Source organism: Oryzias latipes, chromosome 6 (assembly GCF_002234675.1).
Source record: "Oryzias latipes chromosome 6, ASM223467v1".
Lineage (NCBI taxonomy): Eukaryota > Metazoa > Chordata > Actinopteri > Beloniformes > Adrianichthyidae > Oryzias > Oryzias latipes.
Genome location: NC_019864.2, coordinates 15,802,345 through 15,819,577, shown reverse-complemented (window position 1 = coordinate 15,819,577; position 17,233 = coordinate 15,802,345). Strand labels below are relative to the sequence as shown.

The 17,233-nt window shown below is 38.8% G+C and overlaps 3 protein-coding genes across 6 annotated transcripts; 2 read left to right on the top strand and 1 right to left on the bottom strand.

Moving 5' to 3' along the window:
- The first annotated feature begins 1,072 nt into the window (after window positions 1–1,072).
- On the top strand, window positions 1,073–6,677 carry pgghg (protein-glucosylgalactosylhydroxylysine glucosidase). 3 transcript variants are annotated; one of them, XM_020703994.2, is made up of 15 exons: window positions 1,086–1,103; window positions 1,334–1,377; window positions 1,593–1,879; window positions 1,968–2,178; window positions 2,255–2,690; window positions 2,762–2,881; window positions 3,598–3,729; window positions 3,810–3,921; window positions 4,977–5,049; window positions 5,120–5,256; window positions 5,336–5,469; window positions 5,761–5,856; window positions 5,930–6,027; window positions 6,116–6,330; window positions 6,462–6,677. In XM_020703994.2, the coding sequence occupies exons 3-15, from the start codon at window positions 1,636–1,638 to the stop codon at window positions 6,536–6,538; spliced, it is 2,085 nt and encodes a 694-aa protein (XP_020559653.1). In that variant the 5' UTR covers window positions 1,086–1,103; window positions 1,334–1,377; window positions 1,593–1,635; the 3' UTR covers window positions 6,539–6,677. The 3 variants fall into 3 exon arrangements, with proteins under 3 accessions (XP_004069635.1, XP_020559653.1, XP_020559652.1); XM_020703993.2 differs by lacking the exon at window positions 1,086–1,103 and adding an exon at window positions 1,110–1,228; XM_004069587.4 differs by having other exon boundaries at window positions 1,073–1,377.
- A 755-nt stretch (window positions 6,678–7,432) lies between these two features.
- LOC101168115 lies at window positions 7,433–12,693 on the top strand. 2 transcript variants are annotated; one of them, XM_023955749.1, is made up of 14 exons: window positions 7,433–7,481; window positions 8,404–8,633; window positions 8,813–9,041; window positions 9,635–9,710; window positions 9,966–10,243; window positions 10,336–10,418; window positions 10,517–10,576; window positions 10,652–10,857; window positions 10,969–11,068; window positions 11,205–11,361; window positions 11,438–11,535; window positions 11,828–11,972; window positions 12,049–12,166; window positions 12,245–12,693. In XM_023955749.1, the coding sequence occupies exons 1-14, from the start codon at window positions 7,461–7,463 to the stop codon at window positions 12,532–12,534; spliced, it is 2,091 nt and encodes a 696-aa protein (XP_023811517.1). In that variant the 5' UTR covers window positions 7,433–7,460; the 3' UTR covers window positions 12,535–12,693. The 2 variants fall into 2 exon arrangements, with proteins under 2 accessions (XP_023811517.1, XP_023811516.1); XM_023955748.1 differs by lacking the exon at window positions 7,433–7,481 and having other exon boundaries at window positions 7,662–8,633.
- LOC111947536 lies at window positions 12,694–16,806 on the bottom strand. The gene is made up of 6 exons (XM_023955751.1): window positions 16,597–16,806; window positions 14,654–14,699; window positions 14,442–14,533; window positions 14,100–14,210; window positions 13,115–13,391; window positions 12,694–12,973 (listed from the first exon to the last, which is right to left on the bottom strand). Exons 3-6 carry the CDS (start codon window positions 14,528–14,530, stop codon window positions 12,764–12,766), a joined length of 687 nt encoding a protein of 228 aa, XP_023811519.1. The 5' UTR covers window positions 14,531–14,533; window positions 14,654–14,699; window positions 16,597–16,806; the 3' UTR covers window positions 12,694–12,763.
- Window positions 16,807–17,233: the final 427 nt, after the last annotated feature.

The window sequence follows — 17,233 nt, the reverse complement described above, 5'->3', positions numbered from 1 at the left end:
TAAATCAAACACGTTCAGTGACCGGATGAGTATTTTTATCGTCTCGGCGCCAGATACTGTCTTACCCCGTAAAGGAATCCTTTTAAGGACATCCCTTAGCAAAAAGTAGTACGCCTGAAGTCTATTTGTATAATTGAATATAAGTATAGCAAGTATACTATATAGACCATGTACTTGTAGTGTAGGAAGTATGTTAACTGAATATTTCTTATGACTAAATTTGAAGATTTTAGAAATAGATAGTACATAAAAAGTAAACTTCAAGTATACTGGCTCACTATTTGTAAGGAGCAGGGGTCACATCTTGAAGCTCCGGGGCCACATGTGGCTCTTTTTAACCCCCTTTGAGGAAAAATGCAAACAGTTAGAAATATAATGTTTTGGTTTAGTTGCTTTAGTTTTGTCGTTTATGTTTTTAACATGTAAAATCAATGAGAAAAATGCTGGTAAATGTTTTTAAATCACTGTCAGAGTTGTTTATTGCTGTATAAATATTTTTTTAAATTATGTTTATATCTTTTTTTTAAACTTTGGATTCTACACTAATGTTGTCATGTTTATAATCAGCAGTAAAATGAGAAAAGGGAAGAAAGCTCTCCAAAGTCATAATAATAAATAATGCCATGTTTGGCATTTTTAGTTCATCTTATTTTGAAAGGACCTTGTATGTTTTGCTTTGAAATATAAAGGGAGTTAAAATGATTAATTATAGAAAAACATTACACTGTAATGAGTGGTTTAATGGTAACAAAAACATTAATAAAGTGTGTTTTTCTAAATGGTGAAGTGGGACTTTGTGGCTCTTGCTGGATTTTGGCCAGTAAAAAACTGATGCAAATGGCTCTTTAAGCAGGTTGCAGAGCCCTGGAATAGACTAAGTACACCTTATTGTACACTAAACTACTTTTTTCTCATGAAAAGAATTGTGTGCAAAAGTTGCACACGTGTGTTACTTTGCTTAGTATTAAACATGTATTTAAGACTTAAATTAAATGTGTGGTGTGGAGTGAAGTAATCTGTGCCTAATCCTTTGGAGGAATCCATGTCGTGTTTTCCTGCAGACCTCCACTCATGGCCAGAGTTTCTGTGCAGCACAAAGAACTGTGAGGCCTTCTTTTGACTCTGCAAAGCCTTTTGACTCTACTTTACAAACAACTTTAGATCACTTTGTTCTTCTTAGATTTAAACTCTTCCAGAAGTCAGAGAAGCCTTTTTGACCTCCTTCAAAGTAACGATGTAAAGAAGAAGCTGCTTGGAAACTAAACTGGACACATCTGCACTTCCCCACCACCAACACTACATTCCTTTACTTTTTTATTTTATTTTTTGGCAGAAACTGATGCTGCTTCCTGTTCACGTGAGGCTGAGGCTTTCAAGGTAAGTTTGAGCACTGACACAAACCAATCAGCTTTCTTTGAGCTTGTGAAAATGTCTTCATTAATGTAACTTCACCTTTTTGCATGACACACTTTGGTTCTGTCAAACCATGTGACACATATGTGTCAAAGTACACAGTGTGCAGACATCTATGAGTCTGCTGAAGTGGAAGGAATGATCGAATTACTTAAACTGGAATCTCTTTGTTCTTTTAGTTGAGGAGTCCCTGTGTAAGTGTGGAAAAGTCACCAACTCGCCATGTCCTCTGATTTGGACCCTTACGTCTTCACCACTGACACTTTACCCTCGGATCCCCGTTTCCTTCCTCCCCTGGCAAACGGGCTTTTGGGTTGGAGGGTGTTCAACAGCGTCTTGCACATGGGTGGTGTCTATAATGGAGAGGGTGGACACTGCCACAGAGCGGATGTTCCCTGTCCTGTAGCTGTGAAGGCTGAGATGGAAGATGCTGTCCAACACATCTACAGCCTAAACACCAACACAGGTAGCCTGCAGAGCTGCTATTTCTGATCAAAACACAAGGGTTCCTTAATGTAAGCTCAATTTTTTCTTTTCTTTTTTTAACTATCTAGGCATTTTCACCCACACTCTGACCTCAGCCAGCGCAACAGCCTCCCAGTCCTTGTACTGTCACAGATTCTACCCAAACATGATTGTGATGGAGGTTCTGCTGGAGCGCCAGGTGACCTCAGATCAGCCAGTCTCTGTTAACCTGCTCAGTTCATTCACTCCTCAAAGCAAAGACATCGTTTTCGAGACTGGTCCTGGATATAAAGGAGGAAGGTAAGGGTCACAGCGTAAACTTTCCAACTTACAAGTGGAGACTGTTACACCCACACCGTTTTCCCTGTCCTGCCAGCTACATTTTAGGACAGACCTCAACAGCGGAGTTCCCAGGAGGATCCTGTCCCTCTGTGCACTTAATCTGGACGCCTGTGCCCTCCACTCTGGTGCTGCCACCGGAGCAGAGCCAGGCTCGCTGGGGCTTCATTCTGGTTGTAGCCAACAGTTTGGACTCTGCTCAAACCAGCTTCGATGAGGCCTTGGGCCTGATGGCGACCGGCAACCTACGTCCGTCTCATGAAAAGGCTTGGAAAGAGCTGTGGCTGCAGAGCAAGGTGGAGGTATCGGGATCACATGATCTCAACAAGGCTCTGATCGGTTGCATGTTCTACCTCCTCAGTGCCTTCCCATCCATACACGATGACTCCAGATCATTTGGAGGAGTCAGTCCTGGGGGGCTGTCTAACGGCGGGGACGGTCAGGACTACTGGGGCCATGTTTTCTGGGACCAGGTGAAGCTAATGCCAATAAATCCATTTCATTGTACAGTCCATTCTAAACTATCCAAACCTTCATGTTATAGGACATTTGGATGTATCCTGGGATAGCCCTCTTTTACCCCAAGTTGGCCCGAGCAGTGCTGGAGTACAGGGTGGGGACTGTAGATGGGGCTAAAGACAACGCGCAAAAGCAGGGCTTCAAGGTGATGATGACTTTAACAAGTTCTCAGGTTTTACAACCCAAAACGTTTTCCTTTCTAACTCTAGGGAAAAAAGAGGCAGTGTTTGATTAAACCCTAAAGGCTAATTACAGAAATGTACCCAAAGATTATTTCTAATAAACTTCTACTACAATCTCAATAGCCACTTTACTTGCTGCCAGTTAGCTGGATCACATGTGTTCAGCCAATCAGAACCTAGATTCAACCAATCATCAGGTGTATTGGACTGTAATGGCTGGAAACCAAAAGGATCTCAAGCACCAGGGTTTGACTGCCCTCCGTTATAAAAACTAACCAGTATTCTGTGGTAGATGGTAAAGGTTTTGCAACAACAGATTTCAACATCATTCTAAAGCAGTGACTTATTTTACTGATAGTCATTTTTAACATGAAAAACTCAACATTTTGACTCCTAAAATCAGAAAAGCATCCTTTGAAGTTTTTTTTTTTTTCATCCAAAAAAGCTACGTTCTACATGAGCTTGATATTGCAGCATTTTTGACAACACCATCCCCTGTCCGGAGAGGATTCAGTTAAACAATTACAAGAAAGTTTTTAACCTCAGACCTTTAAAGAACTGAAGAAAAAATGTCTGATTTTATCGTTTGGTGAACCAAAAGCAGCAAAGACCCTTTAGGCAGCGTGTAGCAGCTCCACATTTAGATTTGAACTCTGAAGATCAGATGCTGTCCCCGCAGGGGCTGAAGTTCCCATGGGAGAGTGCAGTTTCTGGGAGAGAGGTGTGTCCGGAAGACATTTACGGACAACAAGAGATTCACATCAATGGAGATGTCACACTGGCCTTCCAACACTATCTCTACCTCACGGAGGTTTTTAAATTGATCTTTAATTCGCACCTTTTTTTAAAAATTTTTAACGTTGTGATAAGAACTTCATCTACTTCTTGCAGGATCTATCCATGTTTAAAGAGGGACGTGGCAGCGAAGTCGTCTATGGTGTTGCTGAATACTGGGTTTCCAGAGTAAACTGGAACCCAGATGATCAGATGTATCACCTCTTAGGTAATGATCGTTCTCAAACAGATTTAAAGATGAAAAGTATGAAGTGATATAGGCCAAGACATTGCAAACAAAACTTTCTAAGTAGCAAATGAAAATATTAAATATTTGCTTTCAAAACCTTTTTTTCGCTTTCAAAAACTTTATTTTTGCTTTCAGAAACGTTATTTTTGCTTTCAAAAAATATTTTTGCGTTTGCAACTCAAATGTTTTCAAATGCGTTGTGTCTCATCTAGCTTTCTACCTATCTTTGATTTTTTTGTTCCAGTTTCGTGACATATCTGCCATCAAACAGCCTGCTGATTGGTCCAGATTCTAACCAATCAAGTGTCTCTGTCTCATATTGACGGTGCTTGGAGACAGACACAGACTTTATTGTTTGAAATGTCTTGGCATATATATCACTGCAAAGGAAAGAGCAAGAACTATTTTTAAGTTATGGCAGTTAATGTTATTAATTTTTCATGCTTTATTTTCATTGTTGAAATGAATTTTAAAGAGTAATTCTCTCTCTCTATATATATCTACCGTATATATTTATATGTATCTATATCTATCTCTCTCTCTATTTATATATATAACTATATTTAACTCTCTCTCTATTTATATCTATCTATCTATCTATCTATCTATCTATCTATCTATCTATCTATCTATCTATCTATCTATCTATCTATCTATCTATCTATCTATCTATCTATCTATCTATCTATCTATCTATCTATCTATCTATCTATCTATCTATCTATCTATCTATCTATCTATCTATCTATCTATCTATCTATCTATCTATCTATCTATCTATCTATCTATCTATCTATCTATCTATCTATCTATCTATCTATCTATCTATCTATCTATCTATCTATCTATCTATCTATCTATCTATCTATCTATCTATCTATCTATCTATCTATCTATCTATCTATCTATCTATCTATCTATCTATCTATCTATCTATCTATCTATCTAAAATGTTTGGGAATGTTGGAGGACTCAAAACAAGTTGTTGGGAATAAATATAGCTGAATGCTCCACTTCTCTTCTCATATATTTAGGTGTCATGCCCCCTGATGAGTATTACTACAATGTAAACAACTCTGTGTACACAAACGCAGCGGCCAAACTCAGGTATGGGTATCAGCTTTTTAGATGTCAGCTTGTGAATGTCAGTTTTCCACAAGGTCTTTTGTTTTTCTAGCCTCCAATTTGCTGTTGAGCTGGCCAATCTTCTTCAAGATGCCGCACCGAAAGAATGGCAAGAAGTGGCAGAACACATCAAAATCCCTTTTGACCAGGAGTCCCAGTACCATCCTGAGTTTGATGGCTACACCAAAGGTGAATACTTGTGCACCATTGAACCAAATTAAATGATCAAGCATTTGGACGTCTTATTTTATTTTTTCATCCGGTGCAGGACACCCGGTGAAGCAAGCGGACACGGTTTTGCTGGGATATCCTCTTGGACTTCCAATGCCTCCAGAGGTTAGGAGGAACGATCTGACGATATACGAGCAAGTAACTGACCCTAACGGCCCTGCAATGACGTGGGTAAGCCATAAAGTGTTTCATACTTGGTGCTGCTTAAAAACAACACATTTGTAATGTAAATAAAAGGATAGGAAATAAGTAAACTACAAGGGCACTCAGGATTCCTCCATCGTTACTAAAAACCTACATGTAACAAGTAATACTTAAAAATTAAATTTACAGTGCATAGTCCAAGTTCTACCTTTTAAAATGTGTAAATTATGGCTACAACACATGCTCTCATTAGAATAAAAAAAACTTTCTATTGACTCGTGAATCTTTGTGTTCATTGCCTTTATTCTTTACTTTAAGGGTATGTTTGCTATTGGCTGGCTGGAGCTGGGAGAAGCTGAGAAAGCACAGCTTTTACTTGAAAAATGCTTCAAGAACATCCAGGGGCCATTCCAGGTATCATTTGGCAGCTGTGCTCTTTATGATTTCAATCATTATTTATTGAAAGTCTCTCTACCTGTCCTCACAGGTGTGGAGTGAGTCATCGGATGGCTCTGGCGCAGTCAACTTTCTCACGGGTATGGGGGGGTTTCTGCAAGCTGTTCTGTTTGGTTACACAGGATTCAGGTCAGTGCTGAGCCCTCTCACCAAATTCAGTGCCAAACCATTAAACATGCAATTCAAAGTCTCTGATTCGTTCACCTATTTTCTTAAGAGTTCAGAAGGACTGCCTGGCCTTTTCCCCACTACTTCCCAATGACATACAAGAGCTGTGTCTTCGTGGAATGAACTATTTGGGCAGTAAGATGGACTGGCTGCTCAGGAAAGAGGAAGTCTGCATCATACTCAGAGAGCAATCTCACAGCGATGACACCTTTGATCTGCAAGTTGTTCTGAAAGAGTCCGGCATGAAAATCCCTCTTACACCAGGTAAAAGCAACAACTTCTGGCATAAAAAGGAACATTTAATGCAACAAAGGCTTATTTATTTGATTTTAAATAATTCGAATCCCTTCGTTTAAGCACAAATTTCACTAAATGCTCCTTACCTGTCATTTCAGGAAAACCTGTAACTTTTCATCGACAACCTGGTTCCATATGCAAAGTGGAATCTGCAACCTCCTGCTGGCCTTTCTGAAAAAAGAGCATTGATCCTCTGAATAACATTATTCACAAAACAATAGTAGCATAGCATGTCTTTTTATATATTTGTGTTTTGTAATATTGCATGCTTACATTTTAATAAATCAATATTGAAAGAACTTCATGGAATAAGAGCTGAGTATTCTTTGTCTCTCAAGTAGTTCAGCAATTTGGTTACCAAAAATATCAACTACAGCTGCTGTTTGACAGTGTGCTAAACAACGCACAGGTGGAAATGTGCAAATATGATGACATACATTTTAAGAAAACGATAAGAATAATTAATGAATATCAATTTTGGTAAATAAAATTACTAAATGCTGTGAAATTCTTTTGAAATAAGTGATACAGTAGCCTCAGTTGAGTAAAAATGTGTCCTCTTGGGAAAAATGTAATTGAGACCTTTTTACATCAATAAGTTTGGTGATAAACAACATAGCAGATTTTTTTGTTTATATTGTCAGATCACAAGACATTATTCCGTTGAAGTTTAACTATGGTGTCAAATTCATGCCTAAACTATTTGGCATCAAAACTGTAAAACCAGGAATCAAAACCCGAATTCTGCAAACCAAAACCCAAAATCTGCGAACCAAAACCCATAATTTGCAACCAAAAGCTATAACCTAAAGCGCAATCATATTTCTCAGGTGCTGATTTGTTTTCTCGCTGTTCTGAAATCGCCTTTTTGAGTTGCGCTTTTATTTTGAAATCGTCTTTTGAGTTGAGCTTTTTTTTTTTGCGGTTGCGATTCTAAAACCTGTCACACACGTAAAAACAGCGCCACGTCAGTCAACGGGAGGGGAGGCGGGACATCCCCGACAGCCAGTAGCTCATTGGCTACCGAATGACTCCGAGTCTTACGTCAGCGTCCACCACCTAAGAGCGCCAAAATCGTACCAATATCAGAGACAGTCATGGCGAACCAGCAACCGGAGGTAAGTTTTTCACATCTCAAGAACAATCAAACGTGTTCTCTGTATAATCGGAGGACGCCAGCATAGTCAGATGAGCTCCACCAGTGACTGCTAGGGAAAAAAAGTAAGATGTTGCATGATAAATCATCACCACCACTCATTGTAAAACAGTGAGCTAATGTGCTAGCTTAATGCTTACCCCCCCCCCCCCCCCCCAGCAAAGTAGATGGTTTATTGATAATTATTTGAGTCTTTGCGGAGGGTGTCCGCTCCTTTTTAATGCTTTTTTGTTCTCATGTCATTACTTGTAACCATTTCCATTTACTGTAACCAATGTTCGCCTGTGCTAGCCGTGTTAGCTTAATGCTAGCGGGTTATTCCGGCTCATTTCCTGACCCACCCCCCTCCCGTAAAAAAGTACCGGTAGTTTATTGATAATTATTTGTGAGTCTTTGCAGAGGGTGTCCGCTCTTTTTTTACTGCTTTGTTGTCATTTCATGACTTGTTTGGATAAAACTAAGTCGATTTTTACGACAGTGTCAGGATCGAGCATACACGACAGTGTTAAGTCCACGGTGGATAAAAAATTCTGGAGGAGATTAAAGTCGTAATGAAGGATACGGTCAGACGAACTGAGACCGGTGTATTAGAACGATTACTGTGGGTTTTTTGGGGCTCTTATGCAATCTTTACGGGTTTGACATGACTACAGCACAGTGAAATCATCAACAGGGGCAGTTGATTATACAATATTGCATATTGTGTTGAGCTCTTAAGCAGAAGTGTAATCCGGTGCGGTCATTGGTAGGCTAGAAGTTCCTAAGATAAAAGCATAATGTTTAATAATAACCTTCTTTCTTTTTTTCTTTCTTTGTGTATTTATTTATTCATGAATGAAGGAATTATTGGAAATTGTAAATCTACTTTTTTTTGCAATCGCCAGAATGGATACTCTGAGATACTGTCAGCTGTACAGACCCTGGTGTCTGCCCTTCAGCAAAATCTACAGCAGAGCCAAGCTGCAAACAGGGTGAACCAGGGACCTGGTCCAGTAGTACAGCAACAGATGGCTACTCCTCAGCATAGCCAGACACCACACCAAAGTGATCAGGGACAGAGTCAGAGTCTTTTAGCACAGCAACGGACCACATCTGTACAGCAGGAAATGAGCAGGTTCTATTATAATTGAAAGTTCTTTGTCCTAAGTATTTTAGTGTATTTAACGTTACAGTCACAAATTGAAGTATTGAAGTATTTGTATTTCCATTTATAATTACTAAAATTGTTGACATATGTTAAAACAGAAATATAATTATGAAGTGCTCATTAGTATGTGGTTTCTTCTGTCTCAGGTCTTTTCCAGCTCTCTTCCGGAGGCAAAATGCTACTGGAAAAAGACGTTTTCCAAGTGCCTCAAAAATATGCAAAATGTCCAAGTTAATGAAAGCGTTTTCATGCAACTTCTGCTTGCTCAATACAAATTTAAAGTACACCCCCTCTCCTTCAGAGGAATTACAACTTTTTCAGGCTGGACTAGGCAAACGAAGCATCAGTCTTTCAGAGAACCTAAGTCATTCTGAGGTATGTCTATGGTACAACCATATCACAAGACCTAAATTTAGGTGGTTAATAGTAACATAAAGTAACTATCATTGTTGTGTTTGTATTAGACTTTTGCACAAAAGAAATTTGAATCTCTGAATTTGTCATAAGCAGGTTGTTTCCATCTAACTTGTTCTAATAAGTTTCTCTTGTCCTGTCAAACTTCTCCAAAAAAAAACTTTAGTATAACATCCCAACTTTGAAGATGGACAAAGATGCCTTTTACAAATGATTGATTGCCACTACTGCTTTTGAGAAATTTGTCACTGGATGATCATTTAAATGGTTATTATTCAGGGCTAAGGCTAATGTGTAATGCAGTAATAATATGTAGTTCAATAGCACGACTCCATCATATAAATGAGGCCAAAACCAACTGGAAATTGCTTTTACTAAATCCAGCAAATAACCAAATTATTGGAAAGCCTGAAAAATTGAGATAGAAAAGGGTTTCTTTATTACTTGGAAGTTTCTTCAATATTTGTTTGTGTATTTTGTATGGGTATTAGAAGTGCACGTAAAATTCATGAACATTAATAAAATGTATTTCATGCTTCTCTTGTTTACCTCAGCTGCAGAACCTGTTGCATGAAGCATTTCCAAAACTGGAGGCGTTAACAGGAGGATGGCTGCTTCATAAATCCTCAGGTTGTGTGTGGGTTTTTTTTCTTCCTAAACACTAACTACTTATTACTTGTATTTTTCCCTTTTTTATTCTAAAATTGAATATCAGACACCCATAAAACTTTGTTCACTTTCACACTCAATTTCTGGGTAAAGTTGCTTCTTTGCAGCCTGAATGTTTAAAGCAATTCTTTGTTAACTGTGTAACATAATTTGTCCTAACCTTTATAGGAAAACTGCAATTCTTTCAGAATCTCAATGTGTCAATATTTGTTATAGGTGGCAATGGAAAGAGACAAATGATACTCATAGCTCCAGATAGCGAAGGCTATACAGGGGCACAAATAAAGATGGTCTCCCTCAGTGGTAAAGCAACTCTTTATATAGTTCCTCTACAAGACGAACTCAACACTACTCCTTTACCCCCTGAAGCGAAAGAATTTGAGAGCATGCCTAAAGCAGCATGCAAAAGTTGCCAAAAGCTATTTCCACTGCAAGTTCTGGCTCTCCATGTACATTCATGCCCAGTGATGTTAAGCTCATCTGATGAGGAAGAGGTAATGAATAGTTATCCATATTTGAGCATTAGACATATCTTAAAGGTCATATGCATGTCATCAATACAACTCATTTTGTATACTATTTTCAGCCTGGTGAGGGTGAATGCCCCATATGCCACGAAACGTTTCCATTTGTGGACTTAAACATTCATGCCAGTTCCTGTGGAGAAAGGTGAACCCTTTTCCATAGCTTAAACATTTTGTGCAACATTAATTGCATAATAGTTTTGGCATAATGTCAAATTCACTGCTTTTTCATCATTTCCACAGGTCTGACAACAGTCTTGAAACCAACACTGCATCAGATACACTTTCTGACAAGATTTCTTGGCAAGTAATTATATGCTGTGAAATTGTATAAAAAGCTTACACGTCTTGATCCAAATCACGTAATTTTCTGAACAGTGAGGAAGATGTTTTACGTTGGCTTGCTGCCCAAATTGACCACACAAAAGAGTTCAGCCTTTGTGTGGCACGAGAACAGTTGGTGGAACGGGGTATGATGCTCTGGAAAAGACAAAAGCGAAGTTCCCCCATCAATCCTCTTAAAGTTACTTTTCTGGGAGAGTCTGGAATTGACACTGGGGCACTGCGTGTGGAGTTCCTGACAGGTACTTATGTTTGAGGAATGAAACAACATTTTATTGTTGTTTATTGTTTATTGTGCATTCCTATGCATTTCTGTATCACCTACTTGAATGTCTTTTTTACTTTTGTTTTAGAGTTGATTTCTGGGATTGGTGACAGGCTCTTTGAGGGTCAAGAAGGGAAAGGAAGAATCCCAAAGTATTCCCTAAATGACCTTGACAATGGTCTCTTCAGGTGTGTAATGTTATCTCAGATTCTTCCCAGAAATTTAAAATGAAATAGTGCAGTGTAGAGGCCTTCCTTCATGTACAACTGAAACATATTTAAATTCATAGTTGGTTGAACATTTTTCAAACTTAGAGTTTTTAAGAGTTGCAGGGGAAGTCTTTGCAGCGAGCCTTGCACAGGGTGGTCCAGCTCCATGTTTCCTACAAGAATGGTGCTACCAGTTCCTGGCAACTGGTGAGCTGATACCCATAAGCAAAGATGACATCTTTGACTTGGAGTTGTCACCACTGATTGAAGCTGTAAGATCAATTTATTGTTTGATATTTAATTTAGGTATTAAACAAGTTTGTTACTAAAACACTTTTTTTTTTGCAGATTGACGAGGCGAACGATATGACAAGCTTCACAGACCAGATTGTTAATTGTGGCTACACTGGTCCAATAAATGAGGAGCATAAAGCTAGCATAATCAGGTTTGTCTGCAAAAAACAAAATTCTGGTTTGTTTTTTTGTCGTCATTTTGTAAACGTGCCTCTGCATTATGAAGACTGGCATAATCCTGGTATGAGTGGTACAGAGCAGAGAAAATTACTAGCAAAAACATACTTTGTATGGTTTTATTCCTGTTTATTCCACAAATAAATAGTAATTATTAAATAGATTATTAAATAAATTATTTCACAAATAAAGATCCATAGAAATAATTATAAATTAGGTGGTGGTTTTAAAATTTAACTAATCCTGTATTTCTGTGTTTCCTGTAAGGGCAATTGTCTTGCATGCCACAACAAAAAGGACAGCGATGCTAAGCCAGCTACGACAAGGCTTAGATGTCTATGACTTCTTAAAGGTCATCAAAGGAAATCCAGAACATTGCCGTGGTCTGTTTGTTGCAGGCAATATTGAGAAAGTAAGTTTGACCGTTTAATTAGCTAATATGCTCTGTGCTCTTTTTAAATTGATACACACCCTCTGCATTATTATAGGTGGATTCACACTACATTGTGTCCAGACTTGCACCGGAGTTCAGTAGCTCCACAGTCAACCAACTAACAGAAAAAAAAATCTTAAACTACTTTCAAGATTTTCTGCTCGAACTTGAGGGTAGGTTAGATCTCAATTTTTCTCTCCCTTTATTTCTTCGTTAATTATTGAAATTCTGTTTTGTTTTTTTCTTTTAAGATGCAGAACCCGAAGACCACGACGAGCCCTCTGTCCCCGGTGTGATGCAATGGCTTTCTGGCCAGGCTCACAGACATCTCTTGTTATCAGACAGGGAAGCATTTAAAATAGTTGTTCGTTTTAACCACAATTGCTTTGACAACATGCCTGGTCACACCATCTGCTTCCCTGTTGTTAGTGCCTGCACACAAACTGTGACTTTTCCAACAGCTCATCTCAACTCTTTTGAGGAGTTCAAAGAGAGTATCTTGATCTCTCTGAAGTGTGGCGCAGGATTCCACAGAATCTAGTGTTTCAACAATTTTTGTTTTGTTAAAATGTAGTGTTTCAACAATTTCTTTTGTTAAAAACTAGTGTTTCAACAATTTGTTATTTTGCAAAACGTACTGTCTTTTTGTAAACAAAAGGAATTTAATGGATCAAACATAAAAAATTGAAGTTATACAAAATTCCAGTGGTGGTTATTGACCATTTATTATTTTATTTTGGTTGAGATCTGTTCATATTGGTAGTTGTTTTTTACATTCTGCTGTGATGACATACATAGTTTAGTACAGAAATGTAGATGTCTTGGCCATGGTTTTCAGATGTCCCACGAGGGTTGAAAAGTTGGGACAGTTGGGACAGGTCTGAGTCAGAGAGGGGACAAGCCACAGACGGAACAACAACTCCAACCGTTTCCTGCTCGGCCTGGTTTGAGTTAGACTGTTGTCCAATGTCCACAGAACCCTGTACACACAGAAAACGAAAGTTAAAATGGGAATATATATATTAACAATGCATCGACTGTTAATTTACAAATTCTATTTTTTTGCCACAGCATTATAAAAACAGCACAATTGTAGTTAAAACTGCTTGTTTTTGTTATACCTGCGCATAGACAGGTGGATTGATGGGAGTTTGAGCTCGGCCCATTGCCCACAGTTGGTTGGGGGTTAAATTTTGTTCACTGCGAAGGGAGTGGTTATCCCACGTGGAAATGAAACTTTCCAAGTCAGCTTGCAGTCGTGGCAAAAACACATAATGCGCAGCAAAGAGATGACGACTGTCAGACGGGTCCAGCAGTCCATCTTCTTCCAAACAGTGAAACATGTTGTAGTAGATGACGGTGACAGACATCCACACATCCCTCCACAAACGTTCAATTCTGTAAAAAATACATAAAATGACTCCTTAAAATACAATTTCAATATGTTATGGAGTATTTCAGAAATGTACAGCCACAAATATGGCCTAGTAAGTACAGTGGGACACAGAGAATTGCTACCTATCTTAAATATGTTGTGAACTTTATGTGCAGCATTGTTTATTATTGTACACAGTACAAAATTAAATCTCAATTTATTTGGATTTTATCCAAAAAATGACCCAGGTCTAAACAGTTAAAAACATTATGATTATGGCCCACATTTTCTTTAAATTACTTATTCAAATTATTATTCGCAGTTAAAATGCAGTTGACACATTCTTCACAAAGCTGTACTTGGAATATGGGAGCCATGTTTTTTAATACTTGTCCTGTCCAACAGCTGAGCAAACAGATGAGAGCTGAAAGCCTTTTGTGTTGAATATATTTTACTGTTACAACAGGGGTTATGAATCGTCAGACACACTAGGTGTATTTTTGAGTTAACCCCTTTTATAATTTAGACTAAACTTTATTCATATCTACATTTGCAACAGTTTTTGTTGGACGGGACAAAAGGAGGGGGGGGTAGAGAGAAGGATGCTAGAGAGGGGGGATAGGAGGGTGATTATAGAAAATGTGTGTGTGTCTGTGTGTGTGTGTGTGGGGGGGGGGGGGGGTCAAATCATAAATCATGTTTATAGTCATTATATGGGAGCTATGTCTTACCTTTGATTATGAACACTTTTGCCAGCCATGAAACTGCCTCTGTCACACCCACGGACTGCAAACATCCATCTTGCTATGTCCACATTTTCACAACCTTGGTCTGCTCTAACCCTTTAGATGCACAAAAAAATATTAGCTGGTTAAGTTTCAAGTAAAACATAGAGGACAGAACTGCTCTAAACTGAAATATCACCTCTGCTCTCAAGCATTTAAAGTAAAACGTTTTGTAAAGAAAAAGGTCCTGTGACAGGAAGTTACACGGTTCTGGTCTAAATAAAGCTTAGTGGTTTTCTACACCTCTCAAGTCTGCAAGAGAGAATTTAGGTACTGACAGTCACAAACCTATTAGGAACACCGTGGTCCTCCACTGAGCGCAAAAAAAACCCTAATGCTGTTGAAGCTTTGTTGTTTGTTGCTGCTCCCAGGTACATTATCTGTGGGGTGAGATAAAAAGGGGAAAAATGTGGGAAGAAATAAATATATGCCAGTTAGGTGATATTTTAAACACAATTAGTAAAATAATAGTATGAAGGGCAAACAAAACAAACCCTCACCTTTCGTGAGAAGCCATCTATGGCTCCAAATATAACAAAACCATACCTGCAACACAAATTCAAAATAACATTTTTTATACTATTTCAAGTGCAACAGATGAAGTATAATATCTTGCAGATTTTCTTAGATTAGATTGAATCTGACTTGCCTTATCAGCTTATGGTTTGTATCTAGGTGAACTAGGGATAGTGGAGCAGGTACACTGTACACACGCCTCTTCACACATCCAAAAGTAGATCTTGTTAGTCTGCCTGAGACACCCGCCCCATCTACACGTCTCATAGATTTCCATATTCTGGTCCATGTAATGCGATGTCCTAGAGCCCAAAGTTTGCCTTTCATAATTCTAAAGCCAATAGTGGGGTTGCTTTTTTTGATGCTGAAAATAAGTTGATCCAGCTGGTCATCTGATATATTGCTATATGTGCTCTTAACTGTCAATCCATGCCTTTTCAAAGCCCGATTGATCGTTCTCTTGGATACACCCATTAGGTTTGAAATGGATGGGATCGACAAGTCGGTTTCAAGGTATTCTCTCAACTTTTCTTCATTCACCATGATTTTAGGACGTCCCACATTGTTGTTCAAGAACTCAACTTCCACAGCTGGGCCATGCTGTTGCTTATATTGTGTCAGAAGTTCATGCAGATTTATGAGAGCATTACAAACATCTTCAGGAATGCTGACTTGGTTTGAAACAGAGCGAATGAATGCCAGTTCATGGGTACATGTAAAAAGTAGATGACCCAAATCCAGCGGGTGTGAAACTGCTCTCTCTATGTTGTTCAATAGTCGTTGCAGCACTTCCCTCTGGAATTCCTAGAGAAATGTTGAGAAACCCAATTTAGGTTATACATTCTTTGACATCTTAAAACATATTTTGATTTATCGTGGTGACAATTCACTGGTTCTTACTCCTAGGTTAGATATGACCAATCCTGACACTCTCTTAAAAATCGACAAACCCTGTCTCCGAATTACCACCCTATGCCCTATATAGTGTACTATATAGTGCGTTCGCCATTTTACATTGTCGGAATCTACAATTCTAAAATTGAGTACACTCGAAAATTTCCAAGAATTCTCTACGAAAAACCAGTGTGAATCGATGCTCACGTCATTGGCAAATGTAGACCACAATGCATTGCGTTTGAATTTTTTTTAAAACGACGGGCGCATGCCTGATGAGAATGATTAGTAACTTGGCGGTTTATTTCTGAACAAATACAATAAATCTACACCAATGTGTCACGTTCTTCGTCATCACAAAACAGTATATTCATAGTCTTCGTAATATGTTCATATTTATTATGTTATTAAAATAGATATTGTCATAATCGGCGTAAATGCAGTCGTAGTTCCCCTCCAGACCAAGTGGTGGCAGCAATGCGCCTTTATGTTTCCTTGTCAAGCGGCGTATAAGCAAACACCCGAAGGATAAGAGTAGCGAGCATGGTGTCCGAATTGCTTTTAAAACTCCAAAACACTATATAGTGCCGCACTATATAGTGTTTAGTAGTTAGTGGTTAGGGTGATTATTCGGACACAGCATCAGTTTTATTAATACAAGTCATGAAATGAGCCGGAATAACCCGCTAGCATTAAGCTAACACGGCTAGCACAGGCGAACATTGGTTACAGTAAATGGAAATGGTTACAAGTAATGACATGAGAACAAAAAAGCATTAAAAAGGAGCGGACACCCTCCGCAAAGACTCAAATAATTATCAATAAACCATCTACTTTGCTGGGGGGGGGGGGGGGGTAAGCATTAAGCTAGCACATTAGCTCACTGTTTTACAATGAGTGGTGGTGATGATTTATCATGCAACATCTAACTTTTTTTCCCTAGCAGTCACTGGTGGAGCTCATCTGACTATGCTGGCGTCCTCCGATTATACAGAGAACACGTTTGATTGTTCTTGAGATGTGAAAAACTTACCTCCGGTTGCTGGTTCGCCATGACTGTCTCTGATATTGGTACGATTTTGGCGCTCTGAGGTGGTGGACGCTGACGTAAGACTCGGAGTCATTCGGTAGCCAATGAGCTACTGGCTGTCGGGGATGTCCCGCCTCCCCTCCCGTTGACTGACGTGGCGCTGTTTTTACGTGTGTGACAGGTTTTAGAATCGCAACCGCAAAAAAAAAAAGCTCAACTCAAAAGACGATTTCAAAATAAAAGCGCAACTCAAAAAGACGATTTCAGAACAGCGAGAAAACAAATCAGCACCTGAGAAATATGATTGCGCTTTAGGTTATAGCTTTTGGTTGCAAATTATGGGTTTTGGTTCTCAATTTATGAATTTTGATTTGCAGATTTGAGTTTTGGTTGCAAATTATGGGTTTTGGTTCGCAGATTTTGGGTTTTGGTTTGCAGAATTCGGGTTTTGATTCCTGGTTTTACAGTTTTGATGCCAAATAGTTTAGGCATGAATTTGACCTTTAAAATCATAATACCAACCTTCCAAAATCCACTTCAAAATTTCTCACTGCCTGCAAAGCGAGCATGTGTGGGCGGAGTAAAACTGACTCCCACTGAGTCATAATTGGTTGGTTTAAATCCGCGTGTTGGCATAGCT